We start from the raw sequence: 19,527 nt of genomic DNA, 5'->3' as shown, positions 1-19,527 counted from the left end.
AGGTCCTGCAGAGGGCCGGCAACGCTGAGGAACAGCGGGCAGCTGAAGAGAGGCGAGTATGTCATTTTTTAAATAGCAGCAGCACCATTATATGGAGCATAAATATTAACAAGGAGCATGTTATGGGCCACCAATAACCTTTGTGCAGCATTATATGGGGCGTATTTTAATATGGAGTACCTTATGGGGCCACCAGTTCACTTTTATTAGTATCTTTTTTTATTTTTGAAATTTGCCAGTAGCTGCTGCATTTCCCACCCTCGGCTTATACTCGAGTCAATAAGTTTTCCCAGTTTTTTTGTGGCAAAATTGGGGATTTGGGGGGGGGGGGGGGGGTTGGGGGTTGGCTAATACACGAGTATATACGGCAGTATAAAATTTTAGATTAGCCAAAATTTGGCTCATATTATTTTAAAAGTCTGAAAGCAAAAGTATCAGTAATATGCCCCATTATCAAAGCCTGGTCTTAGGAGAGGCCTCTACAGAGGGATCACAATATCCCTCTACTTGTTATACCCCTAGCTAGCTGCTTTTCCCCCCAAGCAGGAAGGCTTGCGGTAGATGGCCCCCTTAGCTTATTGAATGGCATGTGGAAAGACTCAGAGCTATTATTTAATGTCCTGTTTCTTTTATTTTGGTCTCAGTCGTGCAACAATGGACGTATGATGTGTAAATCCATACAACAGACACAAACACCAGATTTCTTGAAGGACAGACTGGGCAAAGCAGCACGTTCTATCAGCACATTCTCTCAGCTTGAGCCTTCCCAAGACTGGATGAAAGAATGCCTCCTTGAGGGCCTATTACTGCTCTATATCGATGATAGTCTTTCCACAAGTTTAATGGAACAAAAGGTAAAAATCAATTTGCAGGTGGCTGTACTGACCCCGCCAATTCCCTGGAGCACAAACCAATGCAGGAGACGTTAACAGAGAGCGGCGCCTAATTTACACTTGGAAAAACAAATTAAACAAGAAAGTGGAATTAATCAATGGCCTTCTTGCATATTTATCATTGTGAGACAGTTATAGATCTGCTTAGAATTTTCTGAGCACAACATTTTCAACCATTTCATCACCTCTCAAGTCTTTGTAAAGCAGAAAGCAGAAGACAGGGCAGGTGATCTGCGGAGGAATCATTTATGAATCATGCACAACGCTTGCTACAGAAATCTGTGGGTAGGGGGTTCAGAAATATTGTACTCTGGCCTAAAGTGTATAGTGGTCACTCCAAGATACAATTACAAACATTATGCATTTCCCCCCCCAACAATCTGCTCTAAGAAATGTTCCTTTGAGAAACTTTGATTGTTGAACAACATGTAAAAGAAAAAACAAATCATACATTGCCCCATGTTTCAATACCAAAAGGGGAAAATAACAATGGAGCTCATAGGATAGGCCATAGTGCACAAAATAGGGGGATGGCATTTTTACCATGGCTGTGAAGTTGGTGAAGTCAGAAAAGAGGGATTTTGGGTTCTTACCGTAAAATCTCTTTCTTGGAGCCTTCATTGGGGGACACAGATGACCATGGGGTGTATGCTGCTGCTGCTAGGAGGCTGACACTATGCAAAACAAGAAACTTAGCTCCTCCCCGGCAGTATACACCCACCGACAGGCACCAAGCACCTCAGTTGGTGAAAAAGCAGTAGGAGAAGCAACCAAAACCATAAACATATGTACCAACTCAACAAGGGACTCTCAGACCCAACACGGTACTAATTAAACAGGGCGGGTGCTGTGTCCCCCAATGAAGGCTCCAAGAAAGATTTTACGGTAAGAACCCAAAATCCCTCTTTCTTTATCGCCTTATTGGGGTCACAGATGACCATGGGACGTTCCAAAGCAGTCCCGAGGGTGGGAACAGCAATAAAGGAACGAAATAAGGAACGAAATAAGGAAGGGCTTAGGTCGGTCGATGCGCCACCGCCGCCTGCAGCACCTTCCTACCAAGAGCTGCATCAGACGAGGCCTGGGTATGAACCCTGTAGAACCTCGCGAAGGTGTGCAAAGATCACCAGGTCGCGGCTCTGCAAAGTTGTAAGGCCGAAGCCTGGTGTCGCACAGCCCAAGAAGCCCCTACAGCTCTGGTGGAGTGGGCTTTCACCCCCGGAGGAGGCCGTTTCTCCTGAAGACGACAGGCTTCCAGGATGGTAGACCGAATCCAACGAGCAATTGTGGACTTGGAAGCCAGAAGACCTTTCCGGCGACCCTCAGAAACGACCAACAAGGAATCAGATTGGTGAAAGGAAGCGGTCCTGGCAAGGTAAACACGCAAGGCTCTCACTACATCCAGTTTGTGGAGCGACTTTTCCAGAGGATGAGCAGGCGCGGGACAAAATGATGGAAGGACGATATCTTCGTTAATGTGAAAGGGGGATACCACTTTCGGAAGGAAAGAAGGAACTGGCCTGAGAACAACCTTATCTTGGTGGAGGATAAGGTAAGGAGAACGACAGGATAAGGCCGCCAGCTCAGAAACTCTCCTGATGGAAGTAATGGCGATCAGAAAAGCCACCTTCCATGAAAGAAAAGACAGAGGTTTGACTCTGAGCGGAAGGAGAATGGGGCGATCCAGACAAAACGAGGTCTTGTCCCAGACTGACAGGAGGAACAGCTGGAGAGGGCGAGAGTGGAATTGTGCAAATGGCACTGCTTCCATAGAGGCTACCATCCTCCCCAGGACTCTCATGGAGGACCGAAGGGACATGAACCTCGAGCGCAGAAGGGACTGGATCCCCTTGCGAAGGGTTGAAAACTTGTCCCTCGGTAAGAACACTCGGACCAGATTCGTATCGAACTCCATGCCCAAAAAGGTCAGACGCTGGGCAGGGCACAGAGTGGACTTGTCCTTGTTGACTATCCATCCCAGGCGTCCGAGGGCATCCAAGGTTATGTGAAGGCAGTCTTGGCGGGACGAGCCCTTGATCAGGAGATCGTCCAGGTAAGGGATGATAAGAATCCCTCTGGATCGAAGGATGGCCATGACTGTTGCCATCACCTTCGTGAAGACACGAGGGGCGGAGGCTAGGCCGAAGGGAAGGGCCGCGAACTGATAATGGTTGTGAATCGCAATATCCGGACGTGATGATTTCCCGGACCCAAGCGTCGTCGACAACAGATAGCCACGCGTCCTTGAAAAAGGAAAGTCTGCCTCCCACCCTGGAAAGCTTTCCAGGTGGGGGTGACCCGTCACTTAGATGAAAACCTTCCGGATCGAGCGCCTGAGGACCTGGAAGGCTGACCCCTGGATCTCCAGCGAGGGGCTGGCTTATACGACGGCTTTCTCCGGTCATTGGAAGCAGTGTTACGGTCCTGCTGGGATGAACCGTCTGTGGGAGAGAAGGGGCGAAAGGACCTAAAAGGCAGAGAAGCCCTCTTGTTAAAGAACCTCTTAGGACGGGACTGAGGAAGGGAAGTGCTCTTTCCACCCGTGGCATCCGAGATTAACTGATCCAGCTTGGCGCCAAAGAGCCTAGTGCCATGAAATGCCAGGTTGGTGAGTGACTTCTTTGAGGTAGTATCCGCATTCCAAGACTTCAACCAAAGAATGCGGCGTATTGCCACAATGTTGCTGTTAGCTCTAGCAACGCACCCTGCCGCGTCCAAGGAGGCGGCCAGAAGGTACTTGCCTGCGTGATTAATTTGGTCTGCTAAATCTGCCAGCTCGTCTTGAGGAGCTGCCGCTGAAACGCCCCTGCGCAGAATTTTTGCCCAAGCCGAAATGGCTTTCGCCACCCAAGCGGATGCGAAGATAGGGCATAGGGATGCACCGGATGCCTCAAAGATAGCCTTAGCCAACGACTATTTGCCTGTCTGATGGGTCCTTGAGAGAAGCTCCGTCCGGAAGGGAAAGGACCGTCTTAGAGGAAATACGAGAAACTGGTGGATCTACCTCGGGAGCTTTGGTCCATTTCGTGACTAGATCCGCATCAAAGGGATCAAGTACATCTAAGTACTTGCGGCCTGAGAAACGTTTCTCAGGATGTTGCCAGTGGTTGGCTAAGGAAGTGTCGAAATCCTTATTAGGGAAGGTTCGAGATGGAGGCCTTGCCTTCTTAAGGGAAACAGAGCATTCCTGAGGGGGGGCCTTATCCTCCTTAATCTTGAGTGTTTGGTATATAGCCAATATGAGACTACCTACCATCTCCCGAGTTCTAGCTATGTCGTCCGCCTCTGAGCTGATCCAGATTGTGAATCCTCGTCTGACCCCGGATCGTCTGCCGATGAGGGGGACGAGGAGCGTAGCCTGAGAGAAGCAGAGGGACCCTGCGAACCGGAGGAAGAGCCAGACAGGACCCGCTTCCTAGAGCCCCGACCTGGTCTGTCCGTCTGAGGGCCACGGTCCGATGCTGGCGACTCACCATGCGAGGCGGTCGGTGCACAGGTGACTGCAGATAACTGAGGTAACCACTCTAAGACCTGGACCAGCGCTTGAGACACCTTTGTCAGCTCAGAAACTGACTGAGACATCCAATTTGTCCTGAGTACGCTGATACCCCATATGTGGAAGAAAACTACTGTTTGGGCACACGGTGGGGCTCGGAAGGGAAGTAGTGACGTTCTGGAATGCAGACTTTGATGGAATGGTCTGCGGGTGTCATGTGTGTTTGCAGAGCCCCTGATGTACCTAAACAGTGGAAATCCCCCACAAGTGACCCCATTTTGGAACCTAGACCCCCCCAAGGAACTTATCTAGATGTGTGGTGAGCACTTTGAACCCCCAAGTGTTTCAGTAAAGTTTATAATGTAGAGGCGTGAAAATAAAAAAAATCATTTTTTTTCCACAAAAATGATCTTTTAGCCCCCAATTTTTATTTTCACAAGGGTAACAGGAGAAATTGGACCCTAAGAGTTGTTGTCCAATTTGTCCTGAGTACGCTGGTACCCCATATGTGGGAGAAAACTACTGTTTGGGCACACGGTGGGGCTCGGAAGGGAAGTAGTGACGTTCTGAAATGCAGACTTTGATGGAATGGTCTGCGGGCGTCATATTGCATTTACAGAGCCCCTGATGTACCTAAACAGTGGAAACCCCCAATTCTAATTCCAACCCTAACCCCAACACACCCCTAACCCTAATCTCAGCCCTAACCATAACCCTAACCACAAACCTAACACCAACACACCCATAACCTTAATCCCAGCCCTAGCCCTAACCTGTGTACCTGCTTTTTTTTTTTTTTTTACTTTTTTTTATTTTTGTAACAAGATCGCTGCGCTGCGATCTGACTCATAGTAACGCCACTTCTCCTCTGATCTCACACTGACAGATGATCAGAGGAGAAGCAGCGTTACTATGTGACAAGATCGCTGCCTGGCACACAGTAACGTGACTTCTCCTCTGATCTCACAATGACAGATGATCAGAGGTGAAGCAGCGTTACTGTGTGACAAGATCGCTGCCTGGCACAGCTGTGCCAGGCAGCGTTCAGCTGTGCCAGGCAGCGATCTTGTCACACAGTAACGCTGCTTCACCTCTGATCATCTGTCAGTGTTAGATCAGAGGAGAAGCCGCGTTACAATGAGTGAGATCGCCGGGAAACAAGCAGCTTTCCCAGCGATCGCTCCCATTGGCTGCTGTGACTCTGACGTCATCAGGACCTGAACCAATCAGGTCTCGATGACGTCGGGGTCCCAGCATGCATTGTGCACCGGGATCCCCGCGTTGTAAGGTATGTGGGGGTCCCGGGGGGCACAAAACCGCCAACAGTAGATAAACGTCGGCGCTGCACAAAGCCCAGCAAGCGCCAACGTTTATCTACTGTGGGCGGTCGGGAAGCGGTTAAGAAATTTTTAACAATCTGGAAAAAAAAAAACATAACAGAATACATAGCATCTTTTCCATGTCATGTAGAACAAGTTACTATTTGCATGGCCAAATGTATTCAGAAAATAAACAAGGTTCACTTAGGGCCCGTCACACTAAGCGAGATCGCTAGCGATATCGCTTAAGCGTCACCAATTTTGTGACGCAGCAGCGATATTGCTATGTGTGATACTTACCTCCGACCGGCTCCCCCACTGGTTATCGCTGATCGCGCGAGAACACCCTGGGCCGTTTCTCGTCGTACGCTTCCTGCTGGGCTTCCTGCTGTGGTGACGAGCGACGCATGGACGCAGGCGGGAGGACGTCATCATCGCTGCGTCTGACAGGTAAGTAACGACCGCTGCTATGTCGCTGCTGAGATCTGCCTGTGTGGCAGCTCACTAGTGACCAATTAGCGATGCACCAGCGATCCTGACCGGGTCGTATCGTTGTCGGGATCGCTGGTGCATCGCTAAGTGTGACGGTACCCTAACTAAGAGAGAGTATAGAGGTAGGGGGGTGGAAGTTGACACTTGGGGAAAGTTGGAGGGTGGGGTTAAGGGTTTCAGAGTGTCCAGCTTAAAATGATAATGCTGAATAAGAGGTTTGAGAGTGCAGTCTTTCCAGTGAAGGTATAGACATGAGGAAATAATAGGATTGTAAAGGTTATGAATTTTCTTCTGGTGGCTTTTCTGAAGTAATTAGCCACCGGGTCCAGGAGTCAATTTTTGAGTTTTTGGAATTAGATAGGCATATATGAAAAACAGACTATTTGATTCGCTTCTTTTATCCATTCTTTACATGAAGGGGTTTCAACTTCTTTCCAGTGTTGTGCAATGGTTATTTTAGCGGCATTGATCAAGTGAAGAATTCATGATTTCTTGCTTAGCAATATATTGGAGGGGTCCAAGTTGAGAAGAATAAAGACGGGTATTATTGGTATGTCTATATTAAGTTTTTTAATAAATGCTTTAATATTTACCCAAAATTGCTTGATTTTTGAGCACTCTAGCCAAATGTGTGTTGGGGTACAGCTTTCTCCGTTGCATCTCAAGCATAGAGGATAGAACTGTTCATTTTAATTAGTATATCCGGAGTTCTATACCATCTTGAGATAATTTTGTAAATTGAGTTCTTGAAATTTCAAGGAAGAAGCTAACCAATGAGTATTTTTAAATATTGTGTGTATTTCCTCAGTGTGGAATTTTTGGTTTAGCTCTAATTCCCATCTTTTAATAAAATTTGGAAAAAGGAGATTTTTGTGTACTCACCGTTAAATCTCTCTTAGCCTTTAATTGGGGGACACAGAACCGTGGGTGTTATGCTGCTGTCCACTAGGAGGCGACACTATGCATAATCTGAAAAAGATTAACTTTGGCTCCTCCTCTGCAGTATACACCCCTGGACGGCGTCAGCCTTCTCCAGTTTTGTGCAAAAGCATTAGGAGGAAAGTAACAAACGACATAACCATGCCTGTAAGAAGGCAACTATGTACGAGCTCAAAGAACAATATGAGAACTCAACCGTAAACAACGGCCCATAAGGGCAACAGGGTGGGAGCTGTGTCCCCCAATTAGAGGCTAAAGAGATTTTACGTTGAGTACACAAAAATCTCCTTTACTCTGTCGCCCCATTGGGGGACACAGAACCATGGGACATCCCAAAGCAGTCCCTGGGTGGGAAGCAATGGACGAATATTGTGCTAGCAGGTCCCTAAACTTGGGGCACTGCCGCCTGCAGAACCCGTCTACCCAGGCTCGCATCCGCTGAGGACTGGGTATGAACACTGTAGTGTTTCGTAAACGTGTGTAGACTAGTCCAAGTGGCCGCCTTACACACTTGTTGTGCCGAAGCCTGGTGCCGAATGGCCCAGGAGGCCCCTACTGCCCGCGTAGAGTGTGCCGCGATACCAGCCGGAAGAGGAGAATTGTTAAGGCGGTAAGCCTCTTGTATGGTGGACTTGATCCACCTGGCAAGGGTGGCTTTGGAGGCCGGCAGACCCTTTCGAACACCTTCCGGAAGAAGGAAAAGGGAATCAGACTTCCGGAAGGGTGCAGTCCTAGACACGTATATATGTAATGCCCTGACGAGGTCAAGCGTATGCAGAGTCTTCTCCACTCTATGAACCGGAACCGGGCAAAGGGATGGCAATGAAATTTCCTCATTGAGGTGGAAGTTGGACACAACCTTCGGAAGGAAGGATGGGACTGTACGGAGAACCACCTTATCCTGGTGAAAGGCTAGGAAGGGCCGTCTGCAGGAGAGTGCTGACAATTCAGACACCATGCGAAGCAAGGCGATTGCCACCAGAAAAAACACTTTCTGTGATAGAATGCGGCGTGGGACTTCCTTAAGGGGTTCGAAAGGTGGTGCCTGCAATGCTGTCAGGACCAAGTTGAGGTTGCACGTTTCCAGTGGACGTCTGTAGGGGGAACCAATCGGGAAACCCTCTGGAGAAAGGTCCATACTTGCGGCTGGTTAGCGATGCGCCTCTGAAAGAGCACTGAGAGCGCTGACACCTGGCTCTTAAGCGAGCCTAGGGATAGCCTGGCGTCCAGGCCCGAATGAAGAAACCCAAGTACCTTTGGGAGGGAATAAGGGCGGTGGACCTGTCCGCGAGATTCGCACCAGGTAAAAAAAAAGCTCTCCAGGTACGGTAATAAATCTTGGCGGAGGCTGGCTTCCTTGCCCTGATCATGATCGTAATGACATCCGGTGAGAGCCCTGCCTGGGTTAGAACTCAGGTTTCAAGGGCCACGCCGTCAAATTGAGAGCTCCTGAGTTCTGATGGTAGAACGGACCTTGAGACAGAAGGTCGTGACGGTCGGGGAGACGCCAGGGGGCGTCTGCTGTAAGTTGTACGATGTCGGCGTACCATGTACGTCTGGGCCATTCCGGCGCGATCAGGATGGTTGGAACTCCCTCTTGTTTGATCTTCCTCACTACTCTGGAGATCAGGGGAAGGGGTGGAAAAATGTACAGAAGCTGGAACTGGGTCCAGTCCTGAACCAGGGAATCCGCTCCTAGTGACCGCGGGTCGCGTGTCCTGGCCATGAAATTGGAGACCTTGGCATTGAGATGGGATGCCATTAGGTCCACATCTGGGGTCCCCCAGCGATGGCAGATCTGATGAAAAGTTTCGGGATGGAGAGACCACTCCCCCGAGTCCATTCCTTGTCTGCTGAGGAAGTCGGCTTCCCAGTTGTCCACACCCGGAATGTGGACCGCCGAGAGTACCGACCTCGTGTCTTCCGCCCAGTGGACGATATGTGCCACTTCTTTCATCGCTTGGGTACTGTGGGTCCCGCCTTGGTGATTCACATATGTCACCGCCGTGGCATTGTCCGACTGTATCCTGATAGGAGAGGCTGCCAGCAAGTAATAAAAGGCTCTCAGTGCCAGGAAGATGACCCGAATTTCCAGGATATTGATGGGCAAGGTCGCTTCCACTGGTGACCACTTGCCTTGTGCCCTGTGATGTAGGTGCACCGCACCCCAACCTGTCAGGCTTGCATCGGTGGTCAGGACCTTCCATTGACCTGAGAGAAAGGATTTTCCCTTTGCAAGCGAAGTTGGCTTGAGCCACCAGTGTAGGGACCTCCTGGTCGACGATGTCAGCCGGAACTCCCTGTCGAGGGAGAAGGGATTCCTGTCCCAAGACTTGAGGATGGCTAGTTGAAGAGGCCTGAGGTGAAACTGGGCAAATGGTACCGCCTCCATCGCTGCTACCATCCTGCCGAGGACTCTCATGGCAAACCGGAAAGATCGGGGAGGATTGCGGAGGAGTATGCGAACTCCCAGACGGAGAGCCAGTGCCTTGTCCCTGGGAAGGAGCACCAGACCCCTGGAGGTGTCGAATAACATCCCTAGGAAAGGTCAGGGACTGACTCGGGGTAGTCGATGACTTTTGTAAGTTGACTAACCAGCCCAGTCGACTCAGAGTGTCGATTGTGATTGAGACGCCGACTTCGCAGTAATTGAAGGTGGAAGCCTTGATGAGAAGGTCGTCCAGGTATGGAACGACTACAATGCCTCTGGAGTGTAGAACGTCCATGGTGGCTGCCATGATTTTGGTAAACGTCCTGGGAGCCGTGGCGAGTCCGAACGGGAGAGCCGCGAACTGATAGTGGTCCTGGTTGATCGCGAACATGAGAAATCTTTGACGGGCGGGAGCAATTGGTATATGCAGGTATGCGTCTTGTATGTCTATGGAGGCAAGATATTCTCCCTGCTCCATGGACGCAATGATGGACCGAAGGGACTCCATGCGAAAATGACGGACCCGTACATATCTGTTGAGTTGTTTTAGGTCTAGTATGGGCCGCACGCTGCCTCCTTTCTTGGGGACTACGAATAGATTGTGACTACGCAGGGGAGCTATAGGAAAACCTTGTAGGTAATATGGATTCACAGTTGAGTAAAGAGAACCCGGCTGTGATCTTACCCCACCAGTGTGCCGCTAGGTCCAGCGCTGACAATTCACAGTCCTGTGACCCCCGGAGACTGCTGGCGTTGCTGCTGCTGTATGGGACAGCGTCTGCTGCAACGAAGATGGCTGCCGAGGAGATGAGGGAGAAGAAGGGGGCGGAGAGCTGAGAGAGCGCGCAGAGATGTGAAAAAGCGCGCCCTTTCTGCCTCGATCTGCCCCTTCTATGACACTGTGGAGTGTCATATTTGTCATCCGGGGGCGGGCCGGGGGGCGGAGAGGAGGCGGCGACCTCAGCTAGGCCGAAGCCACAGTCTAAATTAGATTTCTATGCCCAGGAAGGGCTCCAGGCCGGCGCAGTAGTCCGGGGGTGGGGTCGGATTTTTACCGGACCCCCCCGGATTGAAAGGCAGGCTAGCGGTGGGGCCACAACCTGAAGCGGGGCCCTGTGGTGGGTAGACGCTGTAGACTAATGCTGCCGCAGACACAGGGGCGCATAGAGCCCTGTGTCTGCATATGCTATGCCTGCCTGCACTCCCCCTGGCCCCGACAGGAGCCCGCAGCTGGCTGGGGTCCCTGGATGCTGCGTAGGTTGCCATGGACAGACCCTACCTGCGGCGTCTCAACCTAATATCCCCAGAGGGGGATTAGGGAGGGTACTGCTGTCTCCGTCGGGGGGGGGGGGGGGGGCTTCTTCCTCGCCTCGACCTCAACCCAAGACCAAAAGGAACTGGGGAAGGAGGGGGTCTCAACTTCGAACCAGCACCCGCAGGACTGGGGAAGGAGCGACATGGGGAACCGCCATCTCAGCTTCAACTGGGCACCCCATAATAGGGGGTCGAGGAAGGAGCCATGCTGGGAGTCTCACTGAGGAGACCCACTTTTCTTCATCTGTCATGCGAAGAAAAAAAACGGAAAAAAAAAAATCCTTTAGGTGTCCCTCCTTGCGACACTAAGCAAAAACTGGAGAAGGCTGACGCCATCCAGGGGTGTATACTGCAAAGGAGGAGCCATAGTTAATCTTTTTCAGATTATGCATAGTGTCGCCTCCTAGTGGACAGCAGCATAACACCATGGTTCTGTGTCCCCCAATGAGGCGACAGAGTAATCATCTGTTTTGGCTAAATTTCAATTGATTGTAGGTATTATTTTCCCGTTACCTTTTGTGTTTATAAACAGTTTATATAGCACTGTGTACTTACAATTGTTCACTGCAGTTAATTTTTCTCTTTTCCATTAGGTCTATGACATCATGTGATTAAAAATGGACTAGCTGAATCCTTTTAAGCTCCACGTAGAAACAGGAGACCTTTGTGCCTGTCATTACTATACTACTGCGAAAGCCAGCCTATAGTCATAGGAGATTGTGATTTTAGCTATGCATAGTGGTGCTCTTGCACTGCTATGTATAGCAGAAGCCGTCGGACGATCACAACTAAAAGACTATTAAATCCAGTAAAAAAAAAAAAAAAGTTAAAATAAGAAAAAAAAGGTTTAAATCTCCCCCTTTTGCCCCATTAAAAATAAAACCACTAAAAAAAACCCCACACATATTTAGTATCAAAGTCTTCGTAAAAGTCCAATCAAAATCTTAAATATTTATATAAATAAAATTAATCCGATCGGTAAACGACGTAACGAAAAAGAAATCAAAACGCCAGAATTACATTTTTGTGACCGCCGTAATATTGCAATAAAATTTAATACCCCAAAATGGTATAAGCAGCAACATCAACTCAGGGTGCAAATAGTAAGCCCTCACAAAGCCCTCTCTCCCAAAAAATGGAAACGCTACGGGTCTCGGAAGATGACAAATTGCAAAAGCAAATTTTTTTTTTACCCACTTAAACAGGAAAAAAAATATATACTATACATGCTTGGTATCTTTGCACTTGTACTGACCTGGAGAATCCTATTGCCAGGTCAGTTTTACCATAAAATGAACATGGTAGATAAAAAAAAAAAAAATAATAATAATAATAATTGTGAAATTGCACTTTTTTTTTGCAATTTCAACACACTTGAAACTTTTTTCCCCCTTTCTAGTACACTATGCGGTAGTAACACGGTACAAAGATAGGATTGTGTCATTCAAAAGTACAACGCGTCCCGCAAAAGTCAAGCCTTCATATGACTATATTGTTGGGAAAAAAATGGCTCTTTCAAGAAGGGAAGAAAAAAATAAAAACACTGGGCACATCATGAAGATGTTTGTTTCTACCTCAAACATAATCTATTGGATATGCCATAAAAATATTGTTGAAGTGGGCCCCAGCAATTGGACCCACAGGAATGGTTTCAAGCGGGATGTCCTTTACTTGACCACCATACATGGTGACGGCAGCATCCCGACCACTGAAAGAGGTACTGTTACACAGGTCACTGTGTACTGGGGTACAACAAGATGGGGATAGTTGATCTCTCTCATCAAGTCCTCCAGTCACACTGTGTCATAAGAAAAGCCAAAGTGTGGTACAAGAAGCTGGCCATACACATCGTACAGATGGCAAAGTACAACGCTTATCACGATGTACATGTCAGACCAGTACATTGTACCTTCAGTTCCAGGAGGTAGTGATCAAGGTCATAATCTTTGGAAGTTAGGAAGGAGTGGGCCCTAGTACTTCCGAAACTGAAGGTACTCGTATCATACCAACATTTTCCAGGGGAGGTCCCTCAAACCACAAAGAAAGGAAATTTGCATAAGAGGTGCAGAGTGTGTTACACAAGGGGGATAAAAAAGGACACCATTTGGCAATTTGACACCTGCCCTTACAAACCTGACCTGTGTACAGAAGAATGCTTCAAAGTGTACCACACATCCATGGACTACTAAATTTCTGACTTCCACAACTCATGTATGCCTATCTGACATACACTACACAACTCACGTATGCCAATACATTATAAGATTCACATACCAGGAAACACTAGATCAATTCCAAAATTGGGTCACTTGTGGGGTGTTTTCTTTATTTAGGCACATCAGGAACTCGCCAAAAGCAATATAATGCCCGCAGACCGTACCATCAAAGTTTGCATTCCAAAACGTTACTCCTTCCCTTCCAAGCCCTGCTGTGCGCCAAAATAGTAGTTTGCCTCCACATACGGGGTTATCCGTGTACTCGGGAGAAATGGGACCACATATTTTGGGGTACATTTTCTCGTTACCCTTGTGAAAATAAAATTTGGGCCTAAAAGAATTTGTGGAAAAATTTGATTTTTTTCAATTTTCACAGCTCTACATTATAAACCTCTGTGAAGTATCTGGGGGTGCAAGGTGTTCACTACACATCTAGATAAGGTCTTTTATGGGTCTAGTTTGCAAAATGGGTTCACTTGAGATTTCCACTGTTTAGGCGTATCAGGGGCTCTCCAAATGCAACATGGTGTCCGCTCTGGATTCCAGCCAATTTTACATTCAAAAAGTCTAAACAGTGCTCCTTCCCTTCTGAGCCCTGCTGTGCGTCCAAACAGGGGTTCCCCCCCATATGGGGTATCAGAATGCTCAGGAAAAATTGCACAACAAATTTTAGGGTCCACTTTCTCCTGTAACCCTTTTGAAAAAAAAAAAATGGGTCTAATGTAAAAGTGTGTGTGAAAAGTTTTATGTTCATTTTTGTTTTCCACATTCCATTAATTTCTGTGAAGCACCTGAAGGGTTAATAAACTTCTTGAATGTGATTTTGAGCACCTTGAGGGGTTTAGATTTTAGAATGGCGTAACGTTTGGGTATTTTCTGTTGCAATGGCCCCTTCAAAGTCATTTAAAATGTGATGTGGTCTCTAAAAAAATGGTTTAGTAAATTTTGTTGGAACAATTAGACATTGCTGGTCAACTTTCAACCCTTTTAACTTTGCAACAAACAAAAAATTGTGTTTCAAAAATTAAACATGTGGGAAATGCTATTTATTATCTATTTTGTGTGACATATCTCTCTGATTTAAGGGCATAAAAATTCCAAGTTTGAATAAAAATCACTGAATTTTCTTCAAATTCACGATTTTCTTTTACAAATAAAAGTCATACCGAAGAAAGTTTACCCCCCATCATGATGTACAATAGGTCACAAAAAAACTCTCAGAATCAGTGGGATCTGTTGAATCGTTGCAGAATTTTTACCTGGTGTGAATGAGGGTCCTGGGAAAGAGGATGAGGGGAAGGGGAGGGAGAGTGCTACTTGGTGAGAAAAGTACAACTTGAATAATGCTCACCTGGTATGGTTGTGCAAGGAGGCACAACACTGGGAAGAGTTTGCAAACAAGGGTGATCCTTCCGCTGGTATGCTTCCCGTCTGTAATAACATGGAGGTGATTTTCTTCTCCCAGAAAAAAATTCCTCCAGGTGGATAATGTGAATAAGGGTGTTTCAGGGCGCTTCCTTCAGAAGAAGCCTTAACCCAATTTAGAATAAGAAGGTTATATAGCCAAAGAACCAAGTATCTCTGATGTTGAATCAGATGATACTTAATATCAGATGTTATATAATATGTATGTACAATATTCTTTTCTTGGGGATAAAGTTATAATATACATATTCTAACTGCTAAATAGTTTGATAGATAGCGATTGGTTCCTCAGTTCATACAACCACACCCATTAGTAATGAAAATGGGGTATAAATAGCTTCTAATAAAATCATTTTATTATACACCTGATGAAGGCCTAAATGGCCAAAACACGGGGCTTTTTTTTAATAAGTTTTTTATTGTCTTTCATAAAGTTTTGTATTTGCTGTACATAGCCAATAAAATATCATCTGATTCAACATCAGAGATACTTGGTTCCTTGGCTATATAACCCTTACTCCAAATTTGGTTAAGGATCCTCTGAAGGAAGCGCCCTGAAACATCCTTATTCATATTATCCACGTGGAGGAATTTTTTTTTATTTGGGAGTCAAAAATCATTTCCATGTTATTACACACGGGAAGCATACCAGTGGAAGAATCATCCTAGATTACAAACTTTTCACAGAGTTTTTACCTCATAAAGTGACACTGGTCAGAAGTGTAATATTTTGCCTTGTCCTGAAGGTGGAAACCAGCTTGGGGAGGTAAAGGGGTTAATGTATATCAAGGTGGCCAATATTTTGTCTTCTAATATGCATATGTCAAGAATGTAAGCCCGAAAGGGCAGGGTCCTCTCTCTCCTCTATACAAGTCTGTGATTGTTTGTTTACTGTAAGTGTTGTATGTAACCCCATCTCATGTACAGCACCATGGAATCAATGGCGCTATATAAATAAATACTTACTAATGGAGGGCCGCCAAGGAAAATGGTGCCCTGTTTTCGAACGATGATGCTTTCATCAGCCATAGCTGGTACATACGCTCCCCCGGCCGTACAGGATCCCATCACTACTGCAACCTGCAAGTAAGGTCAAAATAATCTATATAAATTACCGTAATTGCAGAAAAGGTTATGACATTCTAAACATTTTACCAGTACTTGAACAGTCAGAGCTGTGTAAGTCACTTTGAAGGGTTAATGTTAACACCACCTCCAATATCACTATGCTAGTAAATGAGAATACATTCCCAGATTGCCTCTCTTCTCAGTGACCGACTTCTGGTATCAGTAAATTCGAGATAATATTGCAGTTCTGTGCTGGCAATAAGATCTGGATTTTACAGAAATTACAACTTTGTATATTTACACTGATTTATCTGACAATACAAATGATTCAGTGACCTGAGAAATTCCTTGTGATGACATCTTCGCCTGGTTGTAGAAAATTCGTCCAAAATGATCACGGTCGGGGAATACATCCGCCTGACGAGGTAGATTTGCGCCACCAGAGTCCACTACATTGTGATAAAAAGGTATATGGGATCATCTGTAAAGTCATAAATCATTCAGTCTTATAATAGTAAAATGTACGGATGACACTGGACAAGAATCATATCCTCTTAAAAGTTGTTCCCTTTCAGATCGGCCACAGCTGCAATTAGTTAAAAAAATTACAAACTGCGCTATACTCCCCTTCCCTGGGTTCATAGCATCGTAGAGTTGGAAGGGACCTCCTGGGCCATCTAGTCCAACCCCCTGCTCAAAGCAGGATTCGCTAAATTATCCCAGTCAGATGTCTGTCCAGCCTCTGTTTGAAGACTTCCATTGAAGGAGAACTCACCACTTCTCGTGGCAGCCTGTTCCACTCATTGATCACTCTAACTGTCAAAAAGTTTTTTCTAATATCTAATCTGTTTCTCCTCCCATTCAGTTTCATCCCATTCACCAGCGAGCCTCTGCTGCTGCTTCCGGGGTCGGACATTGGCTGATGTCACGTTGAAGGCATGGAAGCAGTGAGCTCAGCCGCAACATCAGTGTATAATGGAAGTCAGTGAGCCCCTCAATGGGCTACGTAGCTTTCGACGTGACATCAGCACCGCAGCCTATGCCTGATATCAGGAGCGGAAGCTCGTCATAGGAGTACAATGCTTTAGTTTTTTAACCCAATAATGATGGGAGTTAATTTTCACCATGTTAGTGGTGAAATATGGTTGATATGATTTGCCTATATTTTTGAAAATACCGTAAGTTTGCCCCAAAAAAAAAAAAAACTGGAAAATTTCACAATTTCAAACTAAATTTTTATGCCCTTAAAACAGATATACAACACTAAATAGTTAATAAATAACATTTACCACATGTCTACTTTACATCTGCAACCTTCCTCAAACTTAACTTTTTGTTTGTTGGGAAGTTAGAAGGATTAAAAGTTGACCAGCGATTTCTAATTTTTCCCCAAAAATTTAAATTTACAAAACTTTTTTTTTTCTTCTTTAGGGACCACATCACATTTGAAGTGACTGAAGGGCCTATATGACAGAAAACACACACAAGTGACACCATTCTAAAAACTGCACCCCTCAAAGTCCTCAAAATCACATTCAAGAACTTTATTAACCCCTCAGGTGCTTCACAGGAATTAAAAGGGCATTCCCATGTCCAAGATCCTATCCCAATATGTAAGTAGGTGCAATAACATTAATAATATTAGCAAATACCTTCAATAAAAAAATGTACAGTTATTCTGATTTGCCATGTCGCTTTCCTCATGTGCAGGCTTTGCAGGACCTTAAGTATCCATGGTTATGTCCACTAACAACCAGGTAACTGTCACTATATGAGCGGTCATAACCATGGACACCTAAGGTCCTGCAATGCCTGCACATGAGCAACATAGCATATCAGAAAAACTATACTACATCTCTAAATGGTGGTATTTGCTAACATTATTACACCTACTACATACTGGAATAGGATGTTGGAGATGGAAATACCCCTTTAATGGAATGTGGATGGAGAAAATTAACATTTTACTTTTTCTTTCACAAAAACTTTACTTCAGCCCCAATTTTTTTTTTTTACTTTCACAAGGGAAATAGCATAAAATGAACACCAAAATTTGTTGTGCAATTTTTCCCGAGTATGCCAATTCTCCATATGTGGGGGAAAATAGGTATTAGACCTACCGGTAATGATGTTTCCAGGAGTCCATCCTGACAGCACCATGGAGGACGTCCTCCTCCTCCTTACAGGGACAGGAAGCACACGAGAGGTTAAAGGTCACGTCCCACCCCCTCTCCCTCAGTGATTTAACAAGTACCGCAAGGTGGATGATGCTAGTAACAGTTTAATGAAACAATCATATTACAGCATATGACATATCAAAAATACAACATAGCTTAACATAACAGGGAGGGAAATACCCGTGCTGTCAGGATGGACTCCTGGAAACATCATTACCGGTAGGTCTAATACCTATTTTCCAGGACGTCCACCTGACAGCACCATGGAGAGTACCAAAGCACCTCCTCAGGGTGGGATTACCGCCTGGAGAACTTTTCTCCCGAATGCGGTCTGCTGACCAGCCAACACGTCAAGCTTGTAGTGCTTGCAGAATGTATTCAGATTGGCCCAGGTTGCTGCTCTACAGATTTGGTCAACCGAGGCCCCCGCCCGTTCAGCCCATGAGGCTGATACCGCCCTCGTAGAGTGGGCTTTTATGGACCCTGGCGGGCTAACGCCTTCGGCTTGGTAGGCGTCAGAGATTACTGAGGTAATCCAGCGCGCGATAGACGCCTTAGAGGCTTTCTTCCCTTATTTTTACCCCCAAAAAGGATGAACAAGTTTGGGTCAATGCGCCAGCTATCGGTGGCTTCTAGATAGTCTAGAACCGCGCGCCTCACATCCAGCGAGTGAAGACGCTGTTCTTTTTTATTACGGGGATTGTCGCAGAACGATGGTAACACTACCTCCTGGTTTAGATTCTCTGAGGAGACTACCTTCGGGTAAATGCCGGGTCTAACCTTAGGATTATACTATCCCCTCATATCTGTAGATATGGGTCCTTAGCGGACAGGGCCTGGATCTCCCCTATCCTTTTGGTCGTGGTAATGGCTACTAGGAAGGCCGTTTTACGGGTGAGGGCAGAGATGTTATTTTCTCCCATAGGGCATAGTGGTCTGTACAGAGGGACCTGAGTACCAGACCCAGATCCCACGGCGGGGTGAGCTGCCTAATCGTGGGGCGCAGGCGCTGCGTGGCCTTTATAAATCTTATTACCCAGGGATGAGCCGCTAGCTGGTAATCGAAGAAGGCGCATAAGGCTGAAACATGGACCTTTAGCGTGCTAGGCTTAAGGCCTTTATTAAAACCTGCCTGCAAAAAACTTAGTATGCTAGGGAGGTCAGGGGTGCCTGCCACGAGATCGGACCTGCCACCCTCCAGACAGAATCTTTTCCATATCTTTCTATAGATTGCGGATGTCACCGGTTTCCTACTGGCCAGTAGGGTGGATATGACCTGGTCCGACAATCCCTTTGTCTTCAGGATGTCCCTCTCAGGATCCAAGCCGATAGATGAAGTCTTGCTGGGTTTGGATGGTAGATCGGGCCCTGGTGGATGATGTCCTTCCACAGGGGTAGCTCGACTGGATTTCCGACTGCCATGGCTCCTAGAAGGGGAAACCAGCTTCTCTTTGGCCAGTATGGAGCGATCAACATCACTCGTGCGTGGTCCTCGCGTATTTTCCTGAGCACTGTCGGTATGAGGGCCAGTGGCGGGAATGCGTAGGAGAGGGATTCTCCCCAGGTCTGACTCAGGGCGTCCACACCTTCGGGGTGGTCCACCGGATTCAGGGAATAGAATCTGGGGACTTTCGAATTCTTTCGGCTTGCAAAGAGATCTATACTGGGGGTCCCCCAACGCTGACAGAGATGGTTGAAGATCTCTTCGTTCAGTTCCCATTCTGTCGGGAGGATCCGTTGTCTGCTCAAGTAGTCTG

General features: G+C 46.6%; 1 protein-coding gene across 1 annotated transcript in view; it reads right to left on the bottom strand.

Annotated features, from left to right (window-relative positions):
• The window catches only part of MCCC2 (methylcrotonyl-CoA carboxylase subunit 2), a 170,613-nt gene that overhangs the window by 131,385 nt on the left and 19,701 nt on the right, over nucleotides 1–19,527 (bottom strand). The window contains exons 6-7 of the mRNA XM_073584048.1: nucleotides 15,930–16,042; nucleotides 15,492–15,605 (exon numbers count right to left, since the gene is read on the bottom strand). Of these exons, the coding sequence (XP_073440149.1) occupies nucleotides 15,492–15,605; nucleotides 15,930–16,042 (227 nt within the window). The remainder of the gene's footprint in view (nucleotides 1–15,491; nucleotides 15,606–15,929; nucleotides 16,043–19,527) is intronic.

The sequence above is a fragment of the Dendrobates tinctorius genome, unplaced genomic scaffold, assembly GCF_039654945.1.
Source record: "Dendrobates tinctorius isolate UK_male_01 unplaced genomic scaffold, ASM3965494v1 ptg000083l, whole genome shotgun sequence".
Lineage (NCBI taxonomy): Eukaryota > Metazoa > Chordata > Amphibia > Anura > Dendrobatidae > Dendrobates > Dendrobates tinctorius.
The sequence above is the reverse complement of the archived record's forward strand: the minus strand, read 5'-3'. Positions and strand labels throughout refer to the sequence as shown.